Below are 24,628 nucleotides of genomic sequence, written 5' to 3' on the forward strand. Positions count from 1 at the left end.
GCTCTCTTGGTGGAAACCCCATACAAGGGAACGCTATCCAGGTGGGTCATTCTATGTATTAAGATCTGCTATTCTTTGGCGAAGAAGGATCCACCTGTGGGGATTCGTGCCCATTCCACCAGAGCCAAAGCAGCTTCATCAGCTTTGGCTAGAGGTGTTCCTGTGGCTGACATCTGCAGGACAGCGACTTGGGCGTCCCTCCATACTTTTGCCAAGCATTACTGTTTGGACTCTGAGGTTAGGAGGGATGGCCATTTTGCTCGCTCAGTGCTGCAAGATTTCTTGGTTTGACCATTCGGGCACCCGCCACCGGAGGTTATACTGCTTTGGGACTCTATTCTTTAGGTGAGGAATCCACAGGTAGGTGTATCCATCAGAAGAATAAGTTACTTACCTTCGGCAACGCTTTTTCTGGTGGATACAGTAACTACCTGTGGATTCCTCACGGTCCCACCCGCCTCCCCGTTGCCTGACTGGTCAAACCAGGATCTCTTTGGGTGCGCATCCTTGATTCTGTATATATATATGTATATGTATATAGCTGTTTTATGCATATAGTTGTATTCATTGGTTATACTTTTCCTTTACAAATTGTTAGTGAAAAGGACATTTTGGACTGGAATTATATATATATATATATATATATATTTATTTCTATCTTGAATTAAACATTCATAGCTGTGATATATATATTGAGTTCTACATTTAATGTTTGATTTTAATCTATTCTGGATGAATGTGTACTCTTTAAGTTTAACCTGTACACCTCTATGGCACGTAAAAAATGGTGATAACTGACGTCAGCACGTCGACGAGGGCTTCTTATTGCCTGGATGACGTCATGTGGCGCCGCGTGGAGTCGGGCGATTGTGACGTCATCGTCGACGTGCAGAGCTAGAAGAAATTTCCGTCGAGGCTGGCGCGAGGGGAGAATTCTTTAGGTGAGGAATCTTAGGTGAGGAATCCACAGGTAGTTACTGTATCCACCAGAAAAAGCATTACCCAAGGTAAGTAACTTATTCTTCAGGTAGAGAGAGAACACATACCCTTACTCTCCCTCCACCTTCTCCCCAGTCACTGCAGCTAATTCACCTTGGACGAACACCAGCTGCCCACTGGAGGATGGATATCCTCTATTCCACAAGAATGGAGGGCTATTAAGACCTTTGGGAATTGCAGATTGTGGAAATGGGGTATTTCCTCCCCTTTCAACACAACCCTACCCCTTTCCTTGACTATGTTCTGTGGCTCTGGGCCATTAGATTTGCACAGCAAATCACCTGGCCGTAGTGGTCAATATGTGAGCAGACAGTCTCAGTTTGCGTCGTCTTGCCCAACCACAAGTGACGTCTTCATCTGGAGGTAGTCCAGGACATCTTCCATCTCTAAAGTACTCCTCAAGTAGACCTCCTTGCCACTCATGAGAATGTTCTCAGCCCACAATCCTGTGGCCTCCAGCATCTCATGCAGGGAACATTGGGGGGCATGTTTAGCTTGAAGTGGAACTTTGTGCTTCACTGCATGTTTCCTCCCATACCTTTGAATCCTTGTGCTTTGATGAAGATGTGCAGCGACCGGGCCCCAGTAATATTAATTGACCCGACGAGCCACGATGTGTGTGGTATGCAGGTTTCATACGCCTCTGCCTGTCTACCCCATCTCCCTCCCAGTGTAGACCTCTTGTTGTCGCAGGGGCAGGTTCTACATCCCAGCCTCCAGAGCTTCCAGCTTACATGCCTGGAGATGGAGTGGGGCAACCAGAGTTCTTGTGGGTGAATATTATTTTGTGTTGTAGACAGTCCCCCAAGGTTGTACACTCAGGCAAATAGAGCTAGTACGTCAAATGGTGTACAGGATACTCAGACCCTCTTCTAGACCCATCTGTCAGATATTCTTCGTTTCACTCTTTAATTATCTCAGCAGAGGTGTGCAGTGGGCAGTGTTATGGGCTACTTAGCTGCATTCTCTGGTTTCCTCTGTTTGCCTGACCTGCCATCCTTGTTTAAGGCACCCATTGTTTTGAGGCTCATGAAAGGCCTTAGAAATTTTTCCCCCAACTCCTTTTATAATCCTTCGGTGAGACTTCAGCTTAGTTCTCACATTTCCTATGTTTTTTTCTTTTTGAACCATTACACAGTTGCCCTTTGCTGCAGCTGACTTTTCTTTTTTAATTGCTCTAAGGTCAACTAGACGTCTTAGCTAGATAAAAGCTTTTGGCTACTCCTTTCCACCTAGACCAATCCATTACCATGCCAGCCTTCTTCCCTCCTCTACATGCTTTGAAGGAAGAGGATAGACGTCACTGATTTATCTCAAGAAGCTAAAGTAGCTTACCTCCGGTAAAGCTCTTTCTGGTGGCTACTCTCTCTGCCTACAGATTCCTTACTGTCCCACCGACCTCCCCATTGAATGGCTGTTTATTCCACCTGTCCTCTTGTTGAGATCCCTATATGATACAAAATACTGCCCCTCTCTTTCTGAAGTTTCCAAATCCAGACTGGCGGTTGTGATATTCAAAAGGTTGAGGAATCTGCAGGTAGCTAGAGTCCACCACAAAGATCACTACTGGAGCTGTCTTTTGTAAAAATCTGATTACATTTTTGCGAATCTCGCCCCTTTGTGTGATTGAAGATCCTGGTACTTGATTTCCATTTCCATTCATGGATGAGATGCCATGTAACCTGTTACTCAGTTGGAGAATGTTTTGTTTGCAGGACTGTTTATTCCGCATTCCTTAAGGCATCGTGAACAAATACATATTTGTTCTCTATGGACATGTTCTGTATTAATAATGTGAGCCAAAAGCACATCCCATGAGTTGTCCAGTTGAGATTAACTTTTCTAACCATAATGACTGTAGGAGACTGGTTCAGTTTAAGGTGTACACCTATGGTATGGCACCCTATACTGAGTCCGGTCAACCCTTAGAGATGGTGAAAAGGTGTTCAGATAGCAGAAGCTCTCAATAGGGAGCTGATGTGAGTGAGCAGCTAACGCTTATACAGGAGGAATGTAAAGCACTTGTAGTACCATAGTAATCAGACAATAAATTAGTCATAAGAAAGAACCACACAAGTGTTTCAAAATTAAAGGATACTTTATTACAGAACTACTACTAAACTGATATTACATACAATTATACACATTAAATAACCATCAGAAAAGCATAGAAATGTACAGGGTCCTAAGGGAGGGCCAAACCATATACTGAAAAAAGTGGAATGCGAAAATGGGACTCCAGCCAAGGTAAGTGTGGTGGTCAGGTAGGGGCTGGGGCAGTTAGGAACACCAGAGGTAAATACCTCAAGTGACCCCAGCAACCAGGAGTAAGTCTGTTACCCACCCAGTTGTCTCATAGGCTAACACACAGAGTATTGGTTGGAGTTTGTGGAATTCAGGACCCTTCCAAATGGACCCGAGGAAACCAGCAGGCAAGAGGATGGATTGAGAGTGCCCTTACCCCAGGATACCCAGAAGACAGGAGTACCTACACCAGGAACCCGAATGCAGAGGAGAAAAGGGACTCTCACTGAAGACTGCGGATGCCTTGGATTGCTCAGCTGCTGTCACGACCCGTGGACCAGGCCAGTGGAACCTGGGGGCGGATTCAGGACATGGATGACCTGCAAAGGAAGGGTACAGGGTCCTGCACCCAAGGAGGTGCCCTGGTGGTGCAGGTGGCAATGCCTGCCCTCCTGAAGATTACGTTCCTGCAAGTCGGTGGAAGACGAAGTCCAGCTGCAGGGTCCTGGAGCTGCGGAAGATCCCAGAAAGTTCCTATGAGCTGTCCCTCGACGTTCGCCAAATTGCAGGAGGGTCTGTGACCAGCCAGGTCATCAACAAACACTGGCAAGTTCAAATAGGAGTTGCAGAAGGATTTGCAGAGTTTTGGGGACCAGCAAGGTCCAGGAGACTCCACCCAGGAGGGGGAGTCAGAGCTTGCCTTCAGCACATAGGAAGGACAACAGAAATCGATGCCCCCGCGAGTGACCCACAGGCGCCGGACATAGGGAGTCACAAGGAGGCCTTACCAGCCCAGCACAACTGAAGTCCCACGTCGCCGGAGTTGCAAGACAGGAGCTGATCTGAGCTTGAAGATCTCCCTGGGAAAGAGTCAACAAGCCTTTGCTAGTGCAACAGTTGAGGTGCCGTCCAGTGGCAGGAGCAAGAGCCTACAGTCTCCCAACTTGGATAGAAGACAAGTGGGACCCAGCGGAGGCCACAGACTTACCACCTGTGAAGCAGGATCTTTGGATGTCCAGGGACAGTACACCACACTAACTTGTCGATGATGCCTTGAGGTGCCTGTGGTTGCAGAGAAGTGACTCCTTCACTCCAAGGGAGATTCCTTTGTGCTTCCTGGTGCAAACCGAGTCCTTGTGACCCCAGAGGATGCGCAGCCTTGGATGTTGTAGAATTCTTGCAGGATCCAGAGAAACAATGTTTCAGTGGGAGCCTTCCCACCAGAAGCAAACTTGTTCGGTTCCAGGCGAACACCAGCAGTGGTTCCAGAGGCTAGGGGCAGAAGATATCCTGCAGAGAATTCCTTGTAGATTCTTGATCGATGAATCTGAGGACCCACCTGCGAGGGAGGCCTTAAATAACTCTAAAAGGGGGTTGGTCACTCTCTGCAGTGACCCACCTATTGGAGGGGGCCAGGGACGTTTTCTACCTGACCTAACCAACCAGATGATCCCAGGGGCCTCTGCACATCTTATTTTAAAGATGGCAGAATCAAGTGGCCACCTGGCAGAGCTCTGGGCACCTCCCTAGGGGTGGGCTGGATAGTGGGGTTGGTCACTCCTCTGTCCTTCGTGTAGTTTCGCGCCAGAGCAGGCACTGGGGGTTTCTAAACTGGTGTAAACTGGATTATGCAAGGAGCGCACCAAATGTGCCCTTCAGAGCAGTCTGGTGGTGCTCAGAGGCCACTCCACCCTAGCCCTTAGACGGCTAATGCACGGGGAGAGGGGGTCACCCCTCTTTCTTGCAGGAAATCCTTTGTTCTGCTCCTCTGGCCTGAGTCTGGCTCTTCAGCAGTAGGGCAGAACAGTGTCTGGGGTCAGCAGCAGCGCTGGCAACTAACACTGGAATCGGAATAGCCATTATGTAGTTGGACCACTTGTGATGACCAGTGTCCACAAAGTACCGTAAGATGGCTTCCCGGCACTTAGAGTCCAGGAATTGGCCTGAGGTCTGTAGGGGTATCCTGCTCATGCAGGGTGTACCCTCACACTTAGAGACATGCACCCTGCCCTTAGGCTGAAGGGCCTACCAGAGGGGTGACCTATAATGTCTAAGTGCAGTGTGTAGGTTTGGCAGTGAAAGTGTGCATGCGACCTTTCATGCAGGCCACAAGGGCAGGCCTGCAGTCAAAGTTTGCATGATCTCCTATGGGTGGCTTAATACATTCTGCAGCCCATAATGGACGCCTAGTACACCAATGCCCTAGGTACTAGGGTCTTACAGGGGTGCAGCAGTATGCCAGTTGTGGGTGTGAAAAGTAACAACCACCTAAATTTATGGGAGAGCGCACTGTCACTGGGGTCCTGGTTGGCTGGATCCTGGTGAACCACAGTCCAAACACACTGACATCAGGCAAAAAGTGGGGGTAACTGGGCTAGAAATAAGACACTTTCCTACAATCCCCTTTAATAAAGCTGTGCTTTTCCACTGAATGTTGTCCTTTAACATCCTGCCCATCGTTTTCTAACCTTTGTCTCTTTCCTTTTGTATAGATTCCTCCTTATGGACAGCAGGGCGGGTATGGGCAACAAGGCCAGTCTCCTTATTACAATCAGCAAAGCCCCCATCCACAGCAGCAGGCACCGTATTCTCAACCGCCAACTCAAGCTGTCCTTTCCCAGTCTCCTTACCCACAACAACAACCTCAATCACAACAACTTCAGTCCTCCCAGCCTGCTTACTCACAGCAGCAGTCCCAGCCTTCGCACCAGCAATCTCCATCTCCCTATGGCCAGCAACAGCCTCCCCCTCCACAAACCCCATCTCAACATCCATCCCAGCATCCATCGCAGCATCCATCTCAGCTTCCGCCACAACATCCTCAAAGTCAGCCTCCCTATGCTCAGCAACAATCGCAGGCTACTTACTCGCAGCAGCCACCGCCACAGCCGCCACCGCCTTCGGCCCATCCACAGCAGTCTTCATATTCCCAGCAACCACAACAGCAGCAACAGCAGCAGCAGCAGCAGCAGCAGTCCTCTACTTACTCCCAGCAACGTTTTCCTCCTCCACAGGTAGGACCCGAGGTTGTGTCAAGTAAACATTGCTTTTAGAAGTGGTGTGTTTAGCCTGGTCACTTTAGTCTACATGCTTAAATAGGTAATGCCTTAGGAGATGATGATCAAATGAAAAGAATAGTTATTTCTGTAACGTATGAATTACCATAATTTAGAAATATAGTAATTATTAATTTCTATACTCATTCAGGGAGTGGGGTGTGATCTGACTTTATGGCTAGTTCGTGTGAGGATGATACACACAGCAGTCAGGTGCTGGATTGGGTTGGATATAGTATATAGATGCCTGGCACCTCCACCATTGTGTTCTTCTCAATTTAATGAGCTTTTAATGTTTTCTGCTGCCAGAGGGAATCTCTGAGACATATGAAAGTACTTTTATGACAGAAAGGGAGCTCTGCTCCTGCAGAATTGACCTTTGCTCAAGTAAACTCTCTCAGCTGGACAGACACCATCTCCAGCCCATATCTTTTAAAGTTATCCATTTTTCAGTCCTTGATTTTTATTTTTGGGTAGTAGAAGTGAAGTAGTTGAAATATTGGGAATGTGCTTGGGAGATCATTGGTAAAGAACCACCATGACCAGTAATTAATTTTCTAATGTTTTATGCTTTGTTTAGTTCATGATTTTTTTAATTGTTTTAGCATTTGTGGTTAATTATGTGCATCTGTTTTGGGCTGTTTGTCAACTCTCATAGTACCCTTGTATTTTAGGAATTATCACAGGACTCATTTGGTTCCCAAGCGTCCTCAACCCCTTCCATGACGTCCAGCAAAGGAGGGCAAGATGAACTGAGTCTCCAGGCAAGGCCCTCCAGCCTGCCGGTGAGTTCTGCTTTGCCTTTACTTGCATTGAACTGGCAAGTGTGTCACAGGTATCTGGGGTTCGGTGCACGTGGTTTGTAGGCTTTATGGCATTTTTTCAAAAGGATTTTGATATTTTTTGCACCTTGATAGGGGTCACATCTGGTCTGTGGTGTTGAGATAAGATCCGTACTGATTCTTTATTACTTAAGACTGATTATTCTTGGGTTAACTGAGAAGCAGGTTATTGGGTGCCAGATAATAAGTTATAAAAGACTGAATTTAACTGTAGTACAAAACATAGTAGCTATTGGTATTTGGTAGAGTAGTGTTCCGCAGTTGGTGTGTCCTTGATTAGCTATTGAGTTTGGTGGGCTGTCTTCTCTGGATTATTATGTATGGGTGGAATAAGATCACGTTTTCTGTAAGATTGTTAGGTGATACTGTGTATTTGCTAGTGTTGCTTGACTTTTGGATTAAGTTGGTTGTATATACACGGATAATTTCATAATTGTTAACCTTTTTTTCATACACTAATCATAAGGGTATTAATCATTTGTTTCCCAGGGGTATTAACCTAAGCAGCAATTTGCTTGGAGTGCACATGGCCGTTCATGCCATTGACCGAAGTTGTAAGTGTGGTATTTAACTTGTTTTTCGGTTTGTTGACCAAAGCGATCCTACTGGTCTGGAGGCTGGTTAAATAGAATTGGTTCTACGTTTTTTTAAGAGGGGTTATTGTGGGTGACCAGCTCAGTAGTGTTGCCTGTTCTACAGTGAGGGATAAGGCCACAAGAACTTTAAAGATTGCTTTAGATGGAGAGTAGTAAAATGATTTAAATGTGTTTTACACAACTTTTATTATTTCACCAGCATTTTGTGCAGTGCCAGAAAATCATATGACTTCATAATGTTATGTGGAATGCAGATTTCCTCCCATTTTTGGCTTTATTTCTCAGACCTGAGGCTGGTTTCTAATGCACTGTTTTAGCTGGTTTATCTATGCGTTGATAGGTGATGAAGCCCTGTGATGCGTATTGCATATGTTATGCGCATTGCAGTGTGGAAACTTGCTTGCTGTGATGGAAGAGTGTGGGTAGCTGTAATATCTTGCCTAACTTTGATAGTAACTTAATTTTTTAAGTATTTGTACACAAATGGGAGAGAGGTGGGCCGTTTGGCTTTGCTGTTTGACTTCTTGTGTTTTGAATGTGATGGATGCACATTATTTGTTTAGTTAAACTACATAAAGTCTGTGGTCTCTTGGAGTGTTGTAGGCAGTTTTGCAGGTTATAATAATAGAAGTGAAATGTAGTGTAATGTCTAATGTATTACATTCGCTTAATGGTTGTGTAGCTGGGAGTTGCTCTGCATTATTTGAATGGGTGTATATAGCCAGGGCTTGTGTAGTGTAGGTGCTGTATTGGCTGCATGGTGATGGAGTGCCGGTTTTGATGTGCCGGTTGAAGCTTTCCATCATGAGTTCTGTGTTTCATTACACTGTCTTGGAGTGTCGGGCGTTAAAGAGGTAGGTCTCTTTATGGATGGTCCTGTTGGAGAAAATTACATAGCCAACCAAATGTCCATGGCTGCTACACTGACTAAATTTGGTATGTCCTTTGAATTGAGTGTTGAAAGCAATGAAATAGTGGGGTGACGTTTGGTGTCTAGAAGCTTTGGGTATTGGAGCCTATGGAATAATGTGTAGCAGAGAGGGATGGGAAATTCTCATTTTGTTAAGTGCTGTTGGAGAGCTGTTCATTGACATAAGTACAGCCTTTGGTGTTAAGGGTGGGTGTAATAGTGTATTTTACGTAGTGTTGTCTTTTTATATTGGTGAATTTGGTTTGGATTCTTTTTTTATTTATAGACACCATAGGTTGTCTAGTGTTCTATACAACTGATGGCTTAGCAGTGCAGTCAATTTGATTATTTTTTTTAACGGTCTGTTTGTTGTTTGCACTGAGTGGAGATGGCTTTACTTGTGATGGTGGTGTTTACTTCTACTAAGAATGCTCTGGAAAAAGCACTCCCTATCTTCCATCTTTGTGCTTGAAAACTGTGATTCACTTTTTAGTCAGCTCTTGCTTGGATTACGGTATCTCACGCTACCTGATCCAGCGGGTACAGAGGTCCAGAATTCTGAAGCAAGTCTCATTCTTGGTCTCCCCGTGTCTCCATAAGTCTCTGCTAATCTGTCAGAGGTTCATTTTCTCTCTACTAAGCAACACTACAGATTCAAGGGTTTCTGCTTGATGCACAGAGTGGCCAACAAGTCAGGCCCCTGGTTTATTAGCTGTAATTTCCGTCGTTATCTGCCTGTTAGCAGGTTATAGTTTCAAACTGCCAATCTACTGATTGTGCCTCGCTTCCATAAGACTGCTAGGTGGTCGTTCTTTTTCTGGTCTGGCTTCCGAACTCTAGAACTTACTTCCCCTTTCCTTGAAATCAACTCTTAACTATTTGTCTTTTAGTAAAAAGGTTTAAAACTTATGCATTCAGTGACTACACTTTTCCTTTGAATTTACGGTCTTTCCTCATTTCCTCTGAGAACTGGTTATGCTTCACAGATCTCAGAACATAATACGAGTTGTTGATTAGATGTCTTTAAATGGAAACATAGCAGAATGTTGTAATGTGAAAACAACAGCTACATAACATTGTGTTTAACAATTTTGCTCCTCTATGCTGTGTAAATGTTGCATGTTATTGAACAGCTCAAAAATGATGCACGGTATAACATGCAGCCAATTTACTGTTGCTGGATTTTCCAAGTACAATCCTGCCTTTGCAGTCATTACCTTTTTCTTGCTTTTACCTTTCCTTCCCAAAGACTACCTCTGACTGCAGTGCATAAATATTTGTACTGTGTTGTAGATACAACTACGTGGCATGCTCCTTTAATCAACAGTTACTGATTCAGTTCAAATCGTTAATTTTAGATAATCAATTTTTGCTTTAGCGTTTAGTCAATCAAGTGAACCAATCTATAGAATTTATTTGCGGAATTTTCAAGTGTTCTCATTCTCTTCACAGTATAGAAATGCTTTTGTGTTACCTAGGACAACTACCTACGATGGGAATGAGTCCTGATAGTTGTGTTTGAGGTGTTAAAAACTTTTTGGTCAAAGTTGGGTTTAGTGCTGCATGTTGCTCCTTAAAATAATGAGTTGGGCTGTTTTTATGTTTTTTTCTTTCTTCTTTATTTACATTTGGTTATTGTTGCCGTCTGGCCCATCAGTCTTGGTATCATGACAGATACTTCTGACTGTAGATTCCTCCTCACCTTGTGAATATCCCCAGGTGTCCTACTCAGATGCTATTCTACTGTACAGTTGTATACAGACAGTTCACCAACTTTTATTCCCAGACTCTTACCAACGTCAGCCATATAGAGAAGACAGTGGAGGTGATTGGGAAGAGTTTTCCCCAGCCTGTGATGATAATAACTGGTACATAAATCTAAAAGATGCCAGTGGCTTGGATATGTCACCTGATACTTGGTTGGTTTCCTTCCGTGGCCCAACAGCAAAAGAAAGTACATCCTTTGCAAACGATCATTAGGAAGACTACTAAAGTCCTTGACCTCCCCCTCCACCTCCCTACTATGGAGGTGTAAAAACAAATGATCTTACTGAGCTTGGTCTGCCGGACCAGGCATTGGCTGAACCTCTTCCACACGCCAATGAGGCCCTTACTGAAATGATCTCGGGCACATGGGTGAAGCCATGTTCTGGCCTTCTGGTCAATTGCCAAGTCATTTGCAGCAATAGATCAGCACTAGTTGACCTTGAGTTTTTCACGTAATATTCAACTCCTGAGAGTTTGGTGGTGCAGGCGTCCACCAACAAAATAAATCTAAACGCTTTCCGACTACTGTTACTGATAGAAATCCAAATGTTCAGAGACGTTTGGAAAGAAAATGTTCTCATTGGCTAGCCTTGCCTTGAGGTCCGGCAGCACCAGCCTTTTTGGACTTGACACCCATGCCTTGTGTGACTTGATTGGTAAGAACGTATCTACAGTCCCAGAAGACCTACGGACTTCATTTACCCAAACCATAGAAGATATCTAGGATGTGGCCAAGTTCATCATCCGCTAGGTCCTAGACACCACTGATTGTCTAGGATGCGCTGTTGGAACAAGCGTTCTCTGATGCCGCACTGTTTTGTCCAGGAATATTCAGACATTTCCAGTGGAAATGCCTTGGAACGGGTCCCTTCTGTTTGGTGAAAAGGCAGACTTGGTCATGAAGTATTTTAAGCTGAACGACTACACAGCTTTGGGGGATTTAGCACTAGTCTGCAATCCCCTCCCCACAGCTTCACACTTTTCTGGGATATACCATGGCGCTGGAGTATCAACAGTTTCAGGCTCCCACTCTTTTGCCGTTGGGGCAGTGGGCCTTACAGATAGCGACCAGACCTTAGGGCTAGTGTACATCCCAATCCTACGGCAACAACTTCAGAACCTCGTTAGTGCACCCTTAGTGCACACAGGCATCCGGTAGGAGGCACGGTCAGCCACTTTCTTCAGTTGTTGCCGAGCATCACATCCGACAGATGGATTCTTTAAATTGTACAATTTGGGCTACACCCTGCCATTCATTTTCAACCCGTCTCACCTGCCACCTACATAAGAGCAGCTTTTGGATGGCCATCTGTCCATTTTGTAGAAAAAGTGCCAGCCTAAGAAGTGGGGACTGGAAGCTATTCCCACTACTTCCTTGTGCACAAAGAAGGAGGAGGCCTTAGTCCTATTTTGGATGTTTGCCCTTTCAATGCCTTCCTTCAATAACACAAATTCATGATGGTCACACTGGACCAGGTTCTACCTGCATTTGATCTTGGAGACTGACGGGTGTTGTTGGACCTGCAAGAAATGTATTTTCACATCCTTGTCTTGCAGGCCTAGATTTGCCATCAGCAGTTGAAGGTGGGCCACAAACACTTTCAATTTACCATGATCCCTCTTGGGCTACCAATCTTTCCCAACCTTTATGACTAGCTGTTGTAGGTGGGTTCGCCAGACCCAGTCACCGACCACTTCCAGATGACAACGAACCTCCTGACATTGCTGGGGTTCTTTCTCCGCAGAGACTTTTTCATTGGAGCCATCCTGGAAAAAGTGTGTGTTTTCGGGCCTTGCGTCAGGACCTGTGAGTTCAGGATATGATTCCAATATTTTATCCTCTTTCTTGGGTCTCAGTGAGGATGGCTCTGGGACTTCTTGGCCTACTAGCTTCCTACATCTTCTCTGCCTACCATGCCAGATTGGACATGCAAGCCCTGCTGTGTTTTCTGAAGCTTCATTGGGTCCAGCACTAGGGTACTTGTCCTATTCCATCCAGGTGTTGGAGGAGAATGCAAAAGATTTGCAGTGGTGGCTACTTGACTGCGTTTGGACCAGGGGCAAGCCACTTTCCCTACCCCACTTGGAATTGACGGTGCTGACAGACGTGTCCCTACTGAGCTGGGGAGGCCTTCTGGCAGAGGCAGAGAACAGAGGACACTGGCCTTCATTGGAGATCAGCCTCTCCATCAATTTGTTGGAGTTGCAGGTGATTCGCTTGGCCTTAAAGGCCTTCCTGTCCACCATCAAAGGGAGACTGGTGCAAGTTCTCAAGGACAACACCACAGCCATGTGGTAGGAGGTCTGTGCCTCTGGAACTGGTTGAATCTTCAGGGCAGTTCCCTGATTGTACAAATCCTGGCAAGGTCTTTAAATGCCCCGGGTGCTTACTCAGCTGACAATGCTGAGTGGATCACGAGTGGTAGTTACACATGGACGTAGCACAGGATGTCTTTCAGCAGTGACAATCCTACCTCCATTTTTTCTCCACCACTGAAAACGTGTAATGTCAACACTTCTGCACACTGTAGTTCCCAGAAAGGCTGTCTTTGAGATGCATTCAGCCCGGAGTGGAGCATAGGACTGCTGTATGGCTTCCTGCTGCTACCTCTCCTGCCCTAGAACTTTCCTAAAGATCAGGAATGACCAGGCCCAATTCAGTAGCCCCGTGTTTGACTAGGAGAAAGTACTACCTGGAACCTCTGGGCCTGGGCATATGTCCTTCGATCTGGCTCCTACTTCAGAAGTATCTTCTGTCACAGCAGCAGGGCAGGGTCTCGCATCCAGGCGGCAAAACCACACTTCTATTTGTGGAGATTGAGCGGTAGCAGTTGATCTCCTTGTGTCAGTCTGCAGGAGTTCCAGCATCTGGGCCTTCATCTAGGTTTAAAGAGATCCCCCCCCCCCACCACCACAAAGATTCCCACAGTGTTTCTCCAGTAGTTCCTTCTCACCTTCCAGCCCTTCCCTGAAGCGAGTGGTCATTTAGGTTTCAATCATTTTATTAAATTAATACAGGCATAATAGATTAGTTCATAATATCAGACCTCGTTAGTAATTTTGCCAATAGCGCCCCTGCATAGACCCTAACATGTTATCAAATTGAATTAAGGGAGCACAGGGCCTGATCAAAAGAAAAAATGAACTTTTTTGGCCCAGATAAGGAGATGGAGGACAGTTAAAACAAACTACTGAATTTAAACACATAGCCCTATAATCCCCCCAGTGAAGATCCTGTGATCCCAATCTGCAACTTCACCATCAAGCCCTGTTCCTTCCTGTTCTGATTTTAAAGCCTTCCATACCATTCTCCACTGCCATAACTTTTCTCTCTATAGTGGTTGTTTCTCTGCCATTTCAGAGTGCATGACATTGATCGTATTTAGAAGAGTTGTCTTTCCCGGAGTGAGCTTCTTGTCCACATCACTCCCCACAGACCAGGCTTTTTCTGCCGTGCTGTGGCATTCTTCCTTCAGGATGATGAAATATTGCTTGCTACACCACTTGTCAGCCATAGTCACCAGATTGTAGGAAATTAGGAGGTTTCAAGTGGCCTAAGGGCTCAAGTGACCACTTATCTATTGTTGCCCCTGGCAGAGGATTCTAAGGTTGCTGCAATTATGACTGCTGATGATGGATTTATAGCAAGGGTGTCCCCAGCCAATCTCCAAGCCCCATTAGAGTTTATAGGCCTAAGGTCTTCAAAGGGTCTCCAGGAATCCAGCTTCATCTTCTCCTGCTACATCCCCAGGCAGTTACCTTTCCCGACATCATCCTGCACCATTACAACTGTGATTAACTCACAACCTCCTGAGATCAAAACTTTCACTGGTGCCTTATAAAAAGATAAGCACTCCCCAACTGCCCAGGTTCTCATCTGCAGAGTGGCCTTCTATGGGATTGTCTTTCCGCCTGTATGTGCCACCACTGGCAGGCCGAATGCATCTCTTTGGAAGACTGCTGACAACATTGCTGGCGAAAGATTTGTAATCCAGGTAAACTGCCTGCATCTAAGCCATCTCATGTCGGACGGTGGCGTTGAAAGATCATGGGTAAGGTATCCACCAGCGAGGGCTCAGGGCTCTGCTTTAGATGAATTGCCACCAACTTCAATTACTTAGTTAAAAAGGTGTAATGGCTCAGACTTTTTCTGCTGAGAGTACTGGGGGTGAGGTCTGACCATGCTTCCCAGCAGTCATAGTTTAGTTGGAATAAGTATACGGCTGCAAACTATTGCCCAGTGTCACCGCTGATCCTGAGGTGGATTTTTGGGTAAGATAGCATTGACTACCACTTACTATGCTATTAGGTTTTGTGCATGATTTGTTGGGTTGCTCGACATGAGCTTTGTCTTGAGTTGGATCAATTGTTGGGTGGTTGCATGCATTAACTGTGGTCCTCTGCGTATGTCTTGAAGTGGCTTATTAGTTCAGGGTGGCAATTTTAAGTCACTTGTTTTTAATCTTTGGGTTGATGGTCCCATCAATAGGCATGAGTTATTTGGAATTAGCCTGGTTCTAGTTAAATAGTGGGCTGGTGTTACCAACCATAAGCTATGGCTAGGGATAGGATAATTGGGTTACACTTTTTTTTTCTGTTGCCAGTTTTCCAAGGCAGATACATGATTGTTGTGTCCCATTAGATATGTGCTGTGCTGCAGTCTGTTACTGTTGTGTGGGGCTGCTAGCTGGTAGCTGCTGCTAGGATGTCTGGTCGTTTGCTCACATGGACTGTGCTTGTCGTGTGGCTGACTGGGTATTTGGACTGTTGTGCTTGGCATCAGCTGTATTCTGAGGTCGGTAGGTAGTTGGGAAAAAAGTATCTGGCATTAGCTGTATTCTTTTGTGGATGGTTGAGTGGTGTTGTAATTTAGTTGTATTTTGAGGTTAGTAGATTATTTGGGCTTGCCTGGCTACTACTAAATAGCTTTGTCATTGGTATATGTAGACTTCCATCTGTGGAATGTTGGATGCATAGTTGTTTTTGCCAAGAACTAGCTGTGCTCTGAATGTAGTGGACATCTGGGTGCTCTTCTCTATAATTACCTGTGTGGGTATAAAATATGAAGCTCGGTGATGAATTGCAAGTTGTGGATGGTGTAATTTTTGTTGGTGTGTTCTGGATAGATCCGATTTTGCCTTTTTTCGCTGTGTGGTGATAGTTTTTACCTGACTGCTAAATTGTGGCAGCTTTTCTGACGTATAGGTGTTGGTGGTAACACACACACATTATTTTCTACCATATTTGAACATGTGATGTTCACAGCCCATTTTCTCAGTCTAACAAAGCTTGATTAATACTAAGCTATTGAACCCTCCGTAAGGCCTTCAACGATTGTGTGTGTGAGTCGGTAGAACCAACCAGTTTTGAGGCAGGTGCTTTGGCTGGCTGTTTTATCTAAAATCTCATTTGAAGTTTTCTCTGTTATTCATTGTGTGGTATATGTTTCTGCTCCTTACTTTTTAAAATCTAAATTCAATTTGTCCCAAAAACTGTTGCTTGTAGTATCAAGATTTCTTAGTACTAGAGCCTGGTGAAAAGTCTACTCTTAATCTTCTGAATTCTTGGTCGATAACAGGAGTTTGAATTGTACGAAGGTTGCTCCTACACCATGGATGCATACAGTGTAATGGGATTTGAAAAATAGATTTCTTGCATCAACAACTAGTGTAAAGCTTTGAGAGAATGGTTAATGTGATCACATCCGTTTAGGTTATAACTTATCCGGCCACCCAATTCTGGATTCTTTTTAGCTTGCCTATTCATTTTCTAGTTAATATTTTTGTGATTTTGGTGTAGACATTTTACATAATGTAGACATCAGGTACTTAGGCAGATGATGCAAGCAAACTGTGCAACAGCGGTAGATAGAAGATATTTTATATTATTCTTATTGTGTAGAACAAGTCTTGACATTCCGACATGGGGTTAAAGTAAAAGTGTTGAAGTCAATGATCGATCGTGACAATTTTTTTTTTACTTGAGACAATGTGGTTAACTGATGTACTATTTCCAGGAGCCAAGATGATATATGGGTATAGATTTTCCAGTCTCCACCGTTGTGGTTGAATTGTGAATGACTTGAGCTTAAGGTTATTCTTTAGCTCAAATGCTCCACTTTCATTACATACTCCCCACATCCTTATGTCTTGACTTCAAAGGATTATACTAGTTTTAAGATGATACAAGTGGCATTGGTATAATTGCAGCATGTGAGGTTGAAGACACTTACAAAATCTGCAAGGGGCGAGGATCTAGCTAAATAATAGTAGAGGTGTGATTGCTGATCCTGTGGAAGACCTACTCACCAGGTGGGTGAAGAGTTTAAAAGCGGTAGTGAGTTAATTTGGGATCTACTCTGAAGGCATCATTTGAAGATTGTGCCATGTATCTCAGTCATAGTGCTTTAGGGCAGTTGGCAGCCTAGCATGTCCAATACTGGTAACAAGTTGAGGAGTAGAACAGCAACTCAATAAATGCTTACAGAATTCTTGAAGTCAGCGTAGATAAAGACTACTGCTCATTCAGTGCTTTTTCTAGTTCGAGCTCATTCGGTCTCAGTGTAGGCTGTTTTGTTTGATGAACATTGAGATCATGGAAAACCACTACCTTTTCAGTAAGTTAATCCAAGTTTTAAGAAGGGTCTATTAGATAGTGCTCTGTGGTTTACTGGATCAACTTGGTTGATTCCTTACTTATTTAGGATTGGTGGAATTGTATATGGTTTGAGGTTACTTGGGAATTCATCAGTTAATAGTTGAAAGTGGATTTTTCACAAAAGTGTGACAGGATTCTATAATTCTGATTTTGTAAAATGCTTGGAAGGTAAGGATCTGCAGCAAAGCCTGATATGTTTGTCTTTGGTTTCTATTTCTATCAGTAAGTTAAATAAGCATAGTTTATGTTGAGTGCTCGAGGTAGCTTGTTTTGATACAGAATGTAGTGGGAGGCATTTGTTGCTTGTGTTTGAAAGGAAGGTAAAATTCAATTTTATCAGCTTTATTTTTTAGGGACGACCCTGCGAGAGCATGCGCTAGTGCATGCGTCTCGCTTGTGAGACACTGTTAACAAAAAGGGCTTGGAGCCCTCCCGTTGATTACCATTTGTTAGCTGGCTCTTTGCATCCTCGTAATTCATCACTGCAGGCCTACCATAATTTACGTTTCTCTCTGTGGAGCAGGGACCAAACACTGTTTCATTCAACTTTTTTTTGTATTTTATTTTATTAGAATTTTGCAATAAACATATCACCAAACATAAGATGTCACATATCACAGCACAAGGTGATTACTGAACCATATAATATCTATGCAATACATTGTCGCATTCAAATGTAGAACAGTGATTGTATACATATCCATATTGTAATTACAGGATATACATGCGGGAGCCCCATGACATGAGACAGAGTAGAGAAATCTAATTAATTTGAAGAGTCATGTTCAAGTGTATTGAGATAGTCACGGAAAGGCTGCCTTATATCTAATGGTCTGGGCGCAGGGGGCTGAAGGAGCTTGTAGTCTTTGCTAATACGATAGCAGAAGGTCATGCTACGAAGCCAGTCCGTGGAGGTTGGGGCCCTGCGATCTCCCCATTGCAGTGCGATCTTGCGTTTGACCAGCAGAAAAGCCATGGAGACTAGACGGCGCAATGCCTGTGGGAAGTCCTCAGTGTATCCCAGTAAGGCTTGGAGAGGGCTAGGTGTTATGTCTGTATGTAGCATAGATGAGATGTGTCCATAGATAGATGTCCAGTAGGCAGAGATTTCAGGACATGTGCAGGTCGATTGAATGTGCAAAGTCTGCACCCGGTAGGCTGCACTTATTACAAAGGTATGACCTATCAGGTTCGAACCGAGCAACGGCCTTAGAGGGTAACAACGGTGAAGGAATTTGAAATGCAACCATTTATGTCTGTGATTATTCGATATGCGCTGTATCTGGGAACAACAGCATTTCCAAATTTTATCTGTGACAGGGAAGTTTAGTTCTTGCGCCAAAGTCACTTGGACTCAAATAGTAGTGTCGGGCTTCATGGCTGTGCATTACCGGTTTAACGTAGAAATCAATCGGCCATTCTCTGCATCCTTGATTGCGTGCCATGGGTGGAAATTCCCCAGGGGCCAGCGGTTATGTAGGGAAGATGGAGCGGAGGTTGTTATGTATATTTCAGAAAGCAGAGGTCCATACAGGAGATGTCCTGCTTGTCCCAGTTTACTGGGTTTTGAATGACATGCCCATCAGGGAATAGGTCACCTACCATAGACAGATGATGCAGTTAAAGTATGTATTGTACCAGTACTTCACGAGTAAGAGGGAGTCCTGGATTCTCAATGGCGGGGTAGTAAAGGCGTCCACCACCTAGCATTCGTCGCAGCGTATGCCAGGCCCAGCATGTCGTCGAGACAGTCTGGCTATCTTGCGGGTCTAGTGTTATACCTTTATGTAAGATTTGAGAACGTAGGAGTCCGTTTAGCTGGTCCCTCTCAGGTTTAAGATCCAGGACCCAGGCATCAGGATGATACTATCTGTATGAATAATGGCGATGAGCTGCCAAATAGTAAAGGTAAAAATCAGGCATCCTGAATCCCCCGTGGTCGAACGGAAGCGTGAGAGTGTCCCAACGAACCAGAGGACGACCTTCGGCCCCTATCAAATGCAGAAGTTGACTTTGTTGTGTATGGAAGAAGGTGAGCGGGAGAGGGACAGGAATGTTTAAGAAAAGGTAGAGAAAGCGGAGCAGGATCAACATCTTGATAATGGGGATTTGACCCACTTATAGATAATGGCAATTTAATCCATTGCATTACTTGCATTTCGAGGTCCGCCATTGCCGGGCCATAATTAAGTTGGAGTGTTTTGTCTTTATCCCTATGCAAACGAATGCCGAGATACTTGGTGTCGTCAGTGGCCCATCAGAGGGGAAACTCAGATGGTACAGGTTGAATGAAGTCAGTCAATGGAAAGAGCTCAGCATTAGACCAATTTATTTGTAGTCCGGACATTTCCCCATAAAGGGAAATTTCTTGCCTAATTGGAGCAAGGTTGGTCAAAGGACGACGGAGGAAGAGCAGGATGTTGTCTGCATAACGGGAAAGTAAAAGAGGTCCATGCGAGAGTTGGAGTCCTCTAGGAGTGGGAGTATTGAAAGATACGGACCAAAGGGTCCATTGAGATTATGAATAAAAGAGAAGAGAGAGGACAACCCTGCCTAGTGCCATGGGAAGCTGTCAGTGCGTGAACCATTGATCCGTATACGAGCCACTGCACCAGTGTATGAGAGCATTATTAATGATATGAATTAGGTAGAATTGCCAAGTCTCTGATTGATTCAACTTAATGAGTGCCCGTCCGCTGCCCCCTATGTGATTGAGGTACTATTTTTTTTCTTTTTAACTTGTAGTGCCATGCAAACAGAAGGCATGTGACTGGCAAAACTGTGCCCAGCAGAACACAAGCCTTCTTTTCTCACCTTGTACTCATGTTTTGTTTTTGCTCATGAGCGCTGTACTCAAAAGATGAGGATTATCTCTTTCTAAATATTGGAAAACAACATTATTTCTTGTGTGTATTTTTTTTAAATGATGCTTTAACACATAATGGTGCAGTAAACCCCAATCCACCCTACTGCAATTCATCCCACCACAGTACATGCCAATCCAACCCACCTCCCTAGTCCACCCCACCCAGTGCATTCCACCCCACCCCAAACCACTCACCCCAATCCACTCAAATCCTCCCAAGCCACCCCACTTCCGTTTGCCCTGCTCCAATTCGCCTCGCTCCAATCCAAGACCATCTGCCCCACTTCAATTTGCCCCATTCGAGTCTGCTTCATTGAAATCTACCCTGCTCCAGTCCAAAACAATCTGATCCAATCCAGAACAATCTGCTCCACTCCAAACCAAAATAATCAGCCCCACTTCAATTAAAAAAAAAAAACAATCTGCCCACACCAGTCCAAAACACTCTGCCCGCTCCAATCTAACCCTAATCTGCCCAGCTCTTATCTGTCCAACTCTGATCAGCCCCACTCCAGTCCACACACACCATCCCAATTTACCCCATTCAAATCATCTACAATCCACCCACTCTGGTCCAATCTACCCTGCTCCAATCCAATCCACCTCACCCCACTCCAGTCCACCTCACCCCAACCCAATCCCTCCCAAATCCACCCTACTGCAATCCAGTCCACAATCCACCCCACTCCAATCCAAAGCAATCTGCCCCACATCAGTCAAACCCCACTCCAGTTTAAAACAGTCTGTCCCACTACAATCCAAAACAATCTGTCCACTACTATCTGCCCCACTCCAGTCCAAAACAATCTACCTCTCTCCAGTCCAAAACAATCTGGCCCACTCCAATCCAAAACAATCTACTTTTCTCCAGTCCCAAACAATCTGCCTCACTCTAATCTGCTGTATTCCAATCCAAAATAATCCGTCCCATTCAGTCCAAAACAATCTGTCCCACTCCAGTCCACCCCACTCAATCCAATTCACCCCACCCTAATGCAGTCCACCCCAAGTCAGTCCAACCCACCCCAATCCAGCCAAATCCATTCTACCAACTCCAATCCACCCTACCCAAATTCAGTCCACTTAATCCTACTCCAGTCCACTTCAGTCCAATCCACCCCACCCCACTCATTCCAATCCACCTCATCCTAGTCCAGTCTACTCCACGCCAATCCACCTCACTCCAGTATAACCCACTATAGTCCAATCCACCCAACTCAATCCATTTCACCCCAATCCAGTCCACCCCACCTCATTTCAATCTACCCCACTCCAGTCCACCTCACCCAGTACAATCCACTGCAATTCAATCTATCACTCTTGAGTCTAGTCCATCACTCTCCAGTCTAGTGTAAACCACCCCTCTCCTGTCAGTCTCATTAAGCTTACTCCACTCGAATTCATCCCACTCCAAACCACCCTACTGTAATCCACTCCACCCCACCCTAGTCTAATCCACTCCACCTTATCCAATCCACCCCATTTCAGACCACCTCACTCCAGTCTAATCCAGTCCATCCACCCCATCCAGTCCACCCACTCCAATCAGTCCACCCCAGTTTACCCCAGTTTACTTCAATCCACCCCAATCTATTCAATCCACCCCACTAACTTAATCCATTCCACTACCTCATTTTACCCCACTCGGCGCCACTCCAGTCTGTGCCACTGAACCACTTATTCTACTCCTTTATACTCAACTCTGTGACACTCTACTGCCCCTACTCCACTCTAAGACACTACTCCAACAAATCCAGTCTATGACACTGGTACACCGCATGGCAAAAAACATTGCCAAAGCCATTAGCTCTTATAAAGGCAAGAACTATTGGCTTTGCCAGTGCTTGTTTTATTTAGCTATTTTGCTGAGCCATCCCAAACATTGTGTGTTTTACATTCGTAGCGTTGCTGGTTCAGTCTATTAACTGACTATTTTGAAGAGCTCTTTGGTTGGACTTGTAGCATCAGCGGTGTGTTGAGAGTAGCAAGCTCTATTACCATGTTTGATGGAGGTTCTTCAGATTGTATATTGCTTTTTATTATTGATGTTGCATGTTGAGCTTGAAAGTCTTTTGTGGGATCCTATTTTTGTTTTAGTGGATTTTATATGCCAGGTAAACCAACTCATCTTCATTCTTTTAGATCACAGTCACTAGTTTTAAACTGGATCACAATGTTAGATATGTGTTTACCTCTGATGAAGTTCCATTGGGAACGGTAAATGGCAGGCAAAATTTCGAAATGTTAAAGGGCTTGCTGTGATATTTCTTTCAAGTGTCTAGTACTGCCAGGGTGATAGAACAATGAGCTGAAGGATCACTGTTGAAACACACCAAAGATCTACAGGTCACAAGTTCCAATCCCTGCAAGGCAGACTCAGCTTTCCATCCTTCCAAAGGCCCATACATTGAAAAATGTGTGTGTGGTAGTATTAACATTTGTTACTGCACCGAAAGTTGTTTTTTACACTGAGCCTTTGAATGGTATCGGGATGGAAAGCACTAGTGCACCATCCACCCAATCAAAAGATTTATTAATAGCCGATTTCATTTCTTGGTGGAAAAAGTGGTGTTGGATATGTGGTTAGCTGGTAGAAACAGGGGTGCTGTTGGGTTTTTATAGAAGTGGAGTGTGGGTACTGTTGATTGGTAGAAAAATGTTATGGATGTTGGTTGGCATAAGAAGTGTTTTTTTTGTTTTTTTGTTTTTTTAGGTGGGTGAATGGTGTGGTTTTCGGAGCAGCAGTGAAGTGTGAATTTGTGAAAGTACCATTGTGGGTGCTGTTGATGAGATAGATGTGGTTGTAGTTTGATGGGAGGAGTATTTTGTGTGCCAGTGAATAGTTGGCATATATATAGATTGTTTTTATCCATGAAGGCGGGAAGTGTTTGGTGGTGGAAGGTGTAGCAATGTGGTTGCTGTGGGTAAGTGGGAAGCTAGTGTGAGTTGTAATTGTTGGCTATTAGTTGTAGGAGGTGCTTAAGAGTGCTGTTGGTGACAAGAGGGTTGTACATACTGTTGCTTGAGTGGGGTGGATACTTGTAACTGTAGATTCCTCACCTTAGAATAACCTCTAGTCTGACTGAGTGTGGAGATTTTTTCAAAGCAGTGTTCCTGCATGCTGCTAGGTGGTGCTGTGCGGTTCTGCACCAGGCTCCAGACCACCCCAAAAGTGACGATGTGGAGCCGAACATAAGTGCCACCTCAGTGAGGTGAGATCAGTGACTTTCTTTCTGCTCCTTCTAAAGTGCAACTCTCTACTCCCAAATTTGTCATTGTTCTAACTTCCGAAATGGTTCACAGTGTGCTTGGGAACGATTGGCCCACAGAAAACACTGAAGAGAAGGTGTGAAGTTGTCACAATGTTTGTAATTGTAGTTGTATTTATATAACGCTTACTACCCCGGACAAGGTGTCAAAGTGCTTTTCGGCAAGTAGCACGCTACTTTGGAACCCAAGAGGAATTAGTTGTGAATTAATATAGGGAAATATGGGTACAGTATTAATATAAATATGAGTTAATTTGAGCAGAGGATATGTGAGTTTGTTAGTTGGATTGGCTAGAGTAATGGAGAGATAGAGGAGGGAATAATCCAAAAGTGTTAATTGGGATTTTATAGTAATAGGATGAGGCTCGGGGTGAGTAAAGGAGAGATGGAGGAGGGAAGAGTCTGTGGAAAGGGTTAGGGAGATCATAGTAGCAGGAAGGGCTCTGGATGAGTCAAAGGTGAGATAAATGAAGGAGAATTTAGTAGGGTTGTTTGGGACATCATGGTAGTTTACAGAGTTTTGGTGTGAGCTAGATGCAGTAGAGGAAAGAAGAACTTAGGCAGAGTTATTTTGGAGATGAAAGTAGCAGAATGGGTTTGGGATGAGTCAGTGTGGATTGAGGATAGATTGATAGAGACATAGGGTGATGGGGAGACAGTAAAGCTTACAAGTGAGTAAATTAATATTATTTTTATTTATTTATTATTTTGTTTGTCTTTTTATTTTATTTACATTTTTCTTTTAAATAAAATTATTTTTTAATTTTAATTTAGTTATTATTTGAATTTTATTTATAGATTTTAATTTATTTTATTTTCCAGATTTGTAATACTTAGTTAATTAACAAGTGTACTTTTGTAACATTCATTTATCTTTCCTCAATTTTTGAATAGTGAAATGCTTATGAATAAAACATTTGGTCATTGTGATATAAAAGTGAAAACAGGGATTCATAGACATCTAATCTAACAACTTATCTAGGAGCTATGCAGTGACCTATGAACATGTTAAGCATAGAATAATATACGCATATGTATATACACACACATACATACACTCATATACATATATATTTAACCGTGAGTAAATATACATTTGTTGAACAGGCTTAAATAGTATGTGTATAATATATTAATATGAAATAGTAACAATACATATTTCTTAAAGAACTATACACATCTAGAATATACACATAATCAGATTATAAATATTTATCAGCACAGGCATATGCAGGCCATTGCTGTTTGAATATGGTGGTTATGAAGGAATGAGCCAACTCTTGAGTAGTTTTCTGAAGGCAAGAGAGTTATCCATGGATCGTATATTTGTGGGTAATGAATTTCATAGTTTGGCTGCTTGAACAGAGCAGGATGTACCACCCATTGTCATTATTTTGTATGGTGGTGTTCTAAGTGCTAGTC

The 24,628-nt window shown here is 44.0% G+C and overlaps 1 protein-coding gene across 2 annotated transcripts in view; it reads left to right on the plus strand.

Moving 5' to 3' along the window:
- ARID1A (AT-rich interaction domain 1A) overlaps positions 1-24,628 on the plus strand; it is a 593,039-nt gene that overhangs the window by 87,137 nt on the left and 481,274 nt on the right. For both annotated transcript variants that reach the window (XM_069224049.1, XM_069224050.1), the window contains exons 3-4: positions 5,736-6,257; positions 6,974-7,084. In XM_069224049.1, the coding sequence (XP_069080150.1) occupies positions 5,736-6,257; positions 6,974-7,084 (633 nt within the window). The remainder of the gene's footprint in view (positions 1-5,735; positions 6,258-6,973; positions 7,085-24,628) is intronic.

This window comes from Pleurodeles waltl, chromosome 3_1 (assembly GCF_031143425.1).
Source record: "Pleurodeles waltl isolate 20211129_DDA chromosome 3_1, aPleWal1.hap1.20221129, whole genome shotgun sequence".
NCBI lineage: Eukaryota > Metazoa > Chordata > Amphibia > Caudata > Salamandridae > Pleurodeles > Pleurodeles waltl.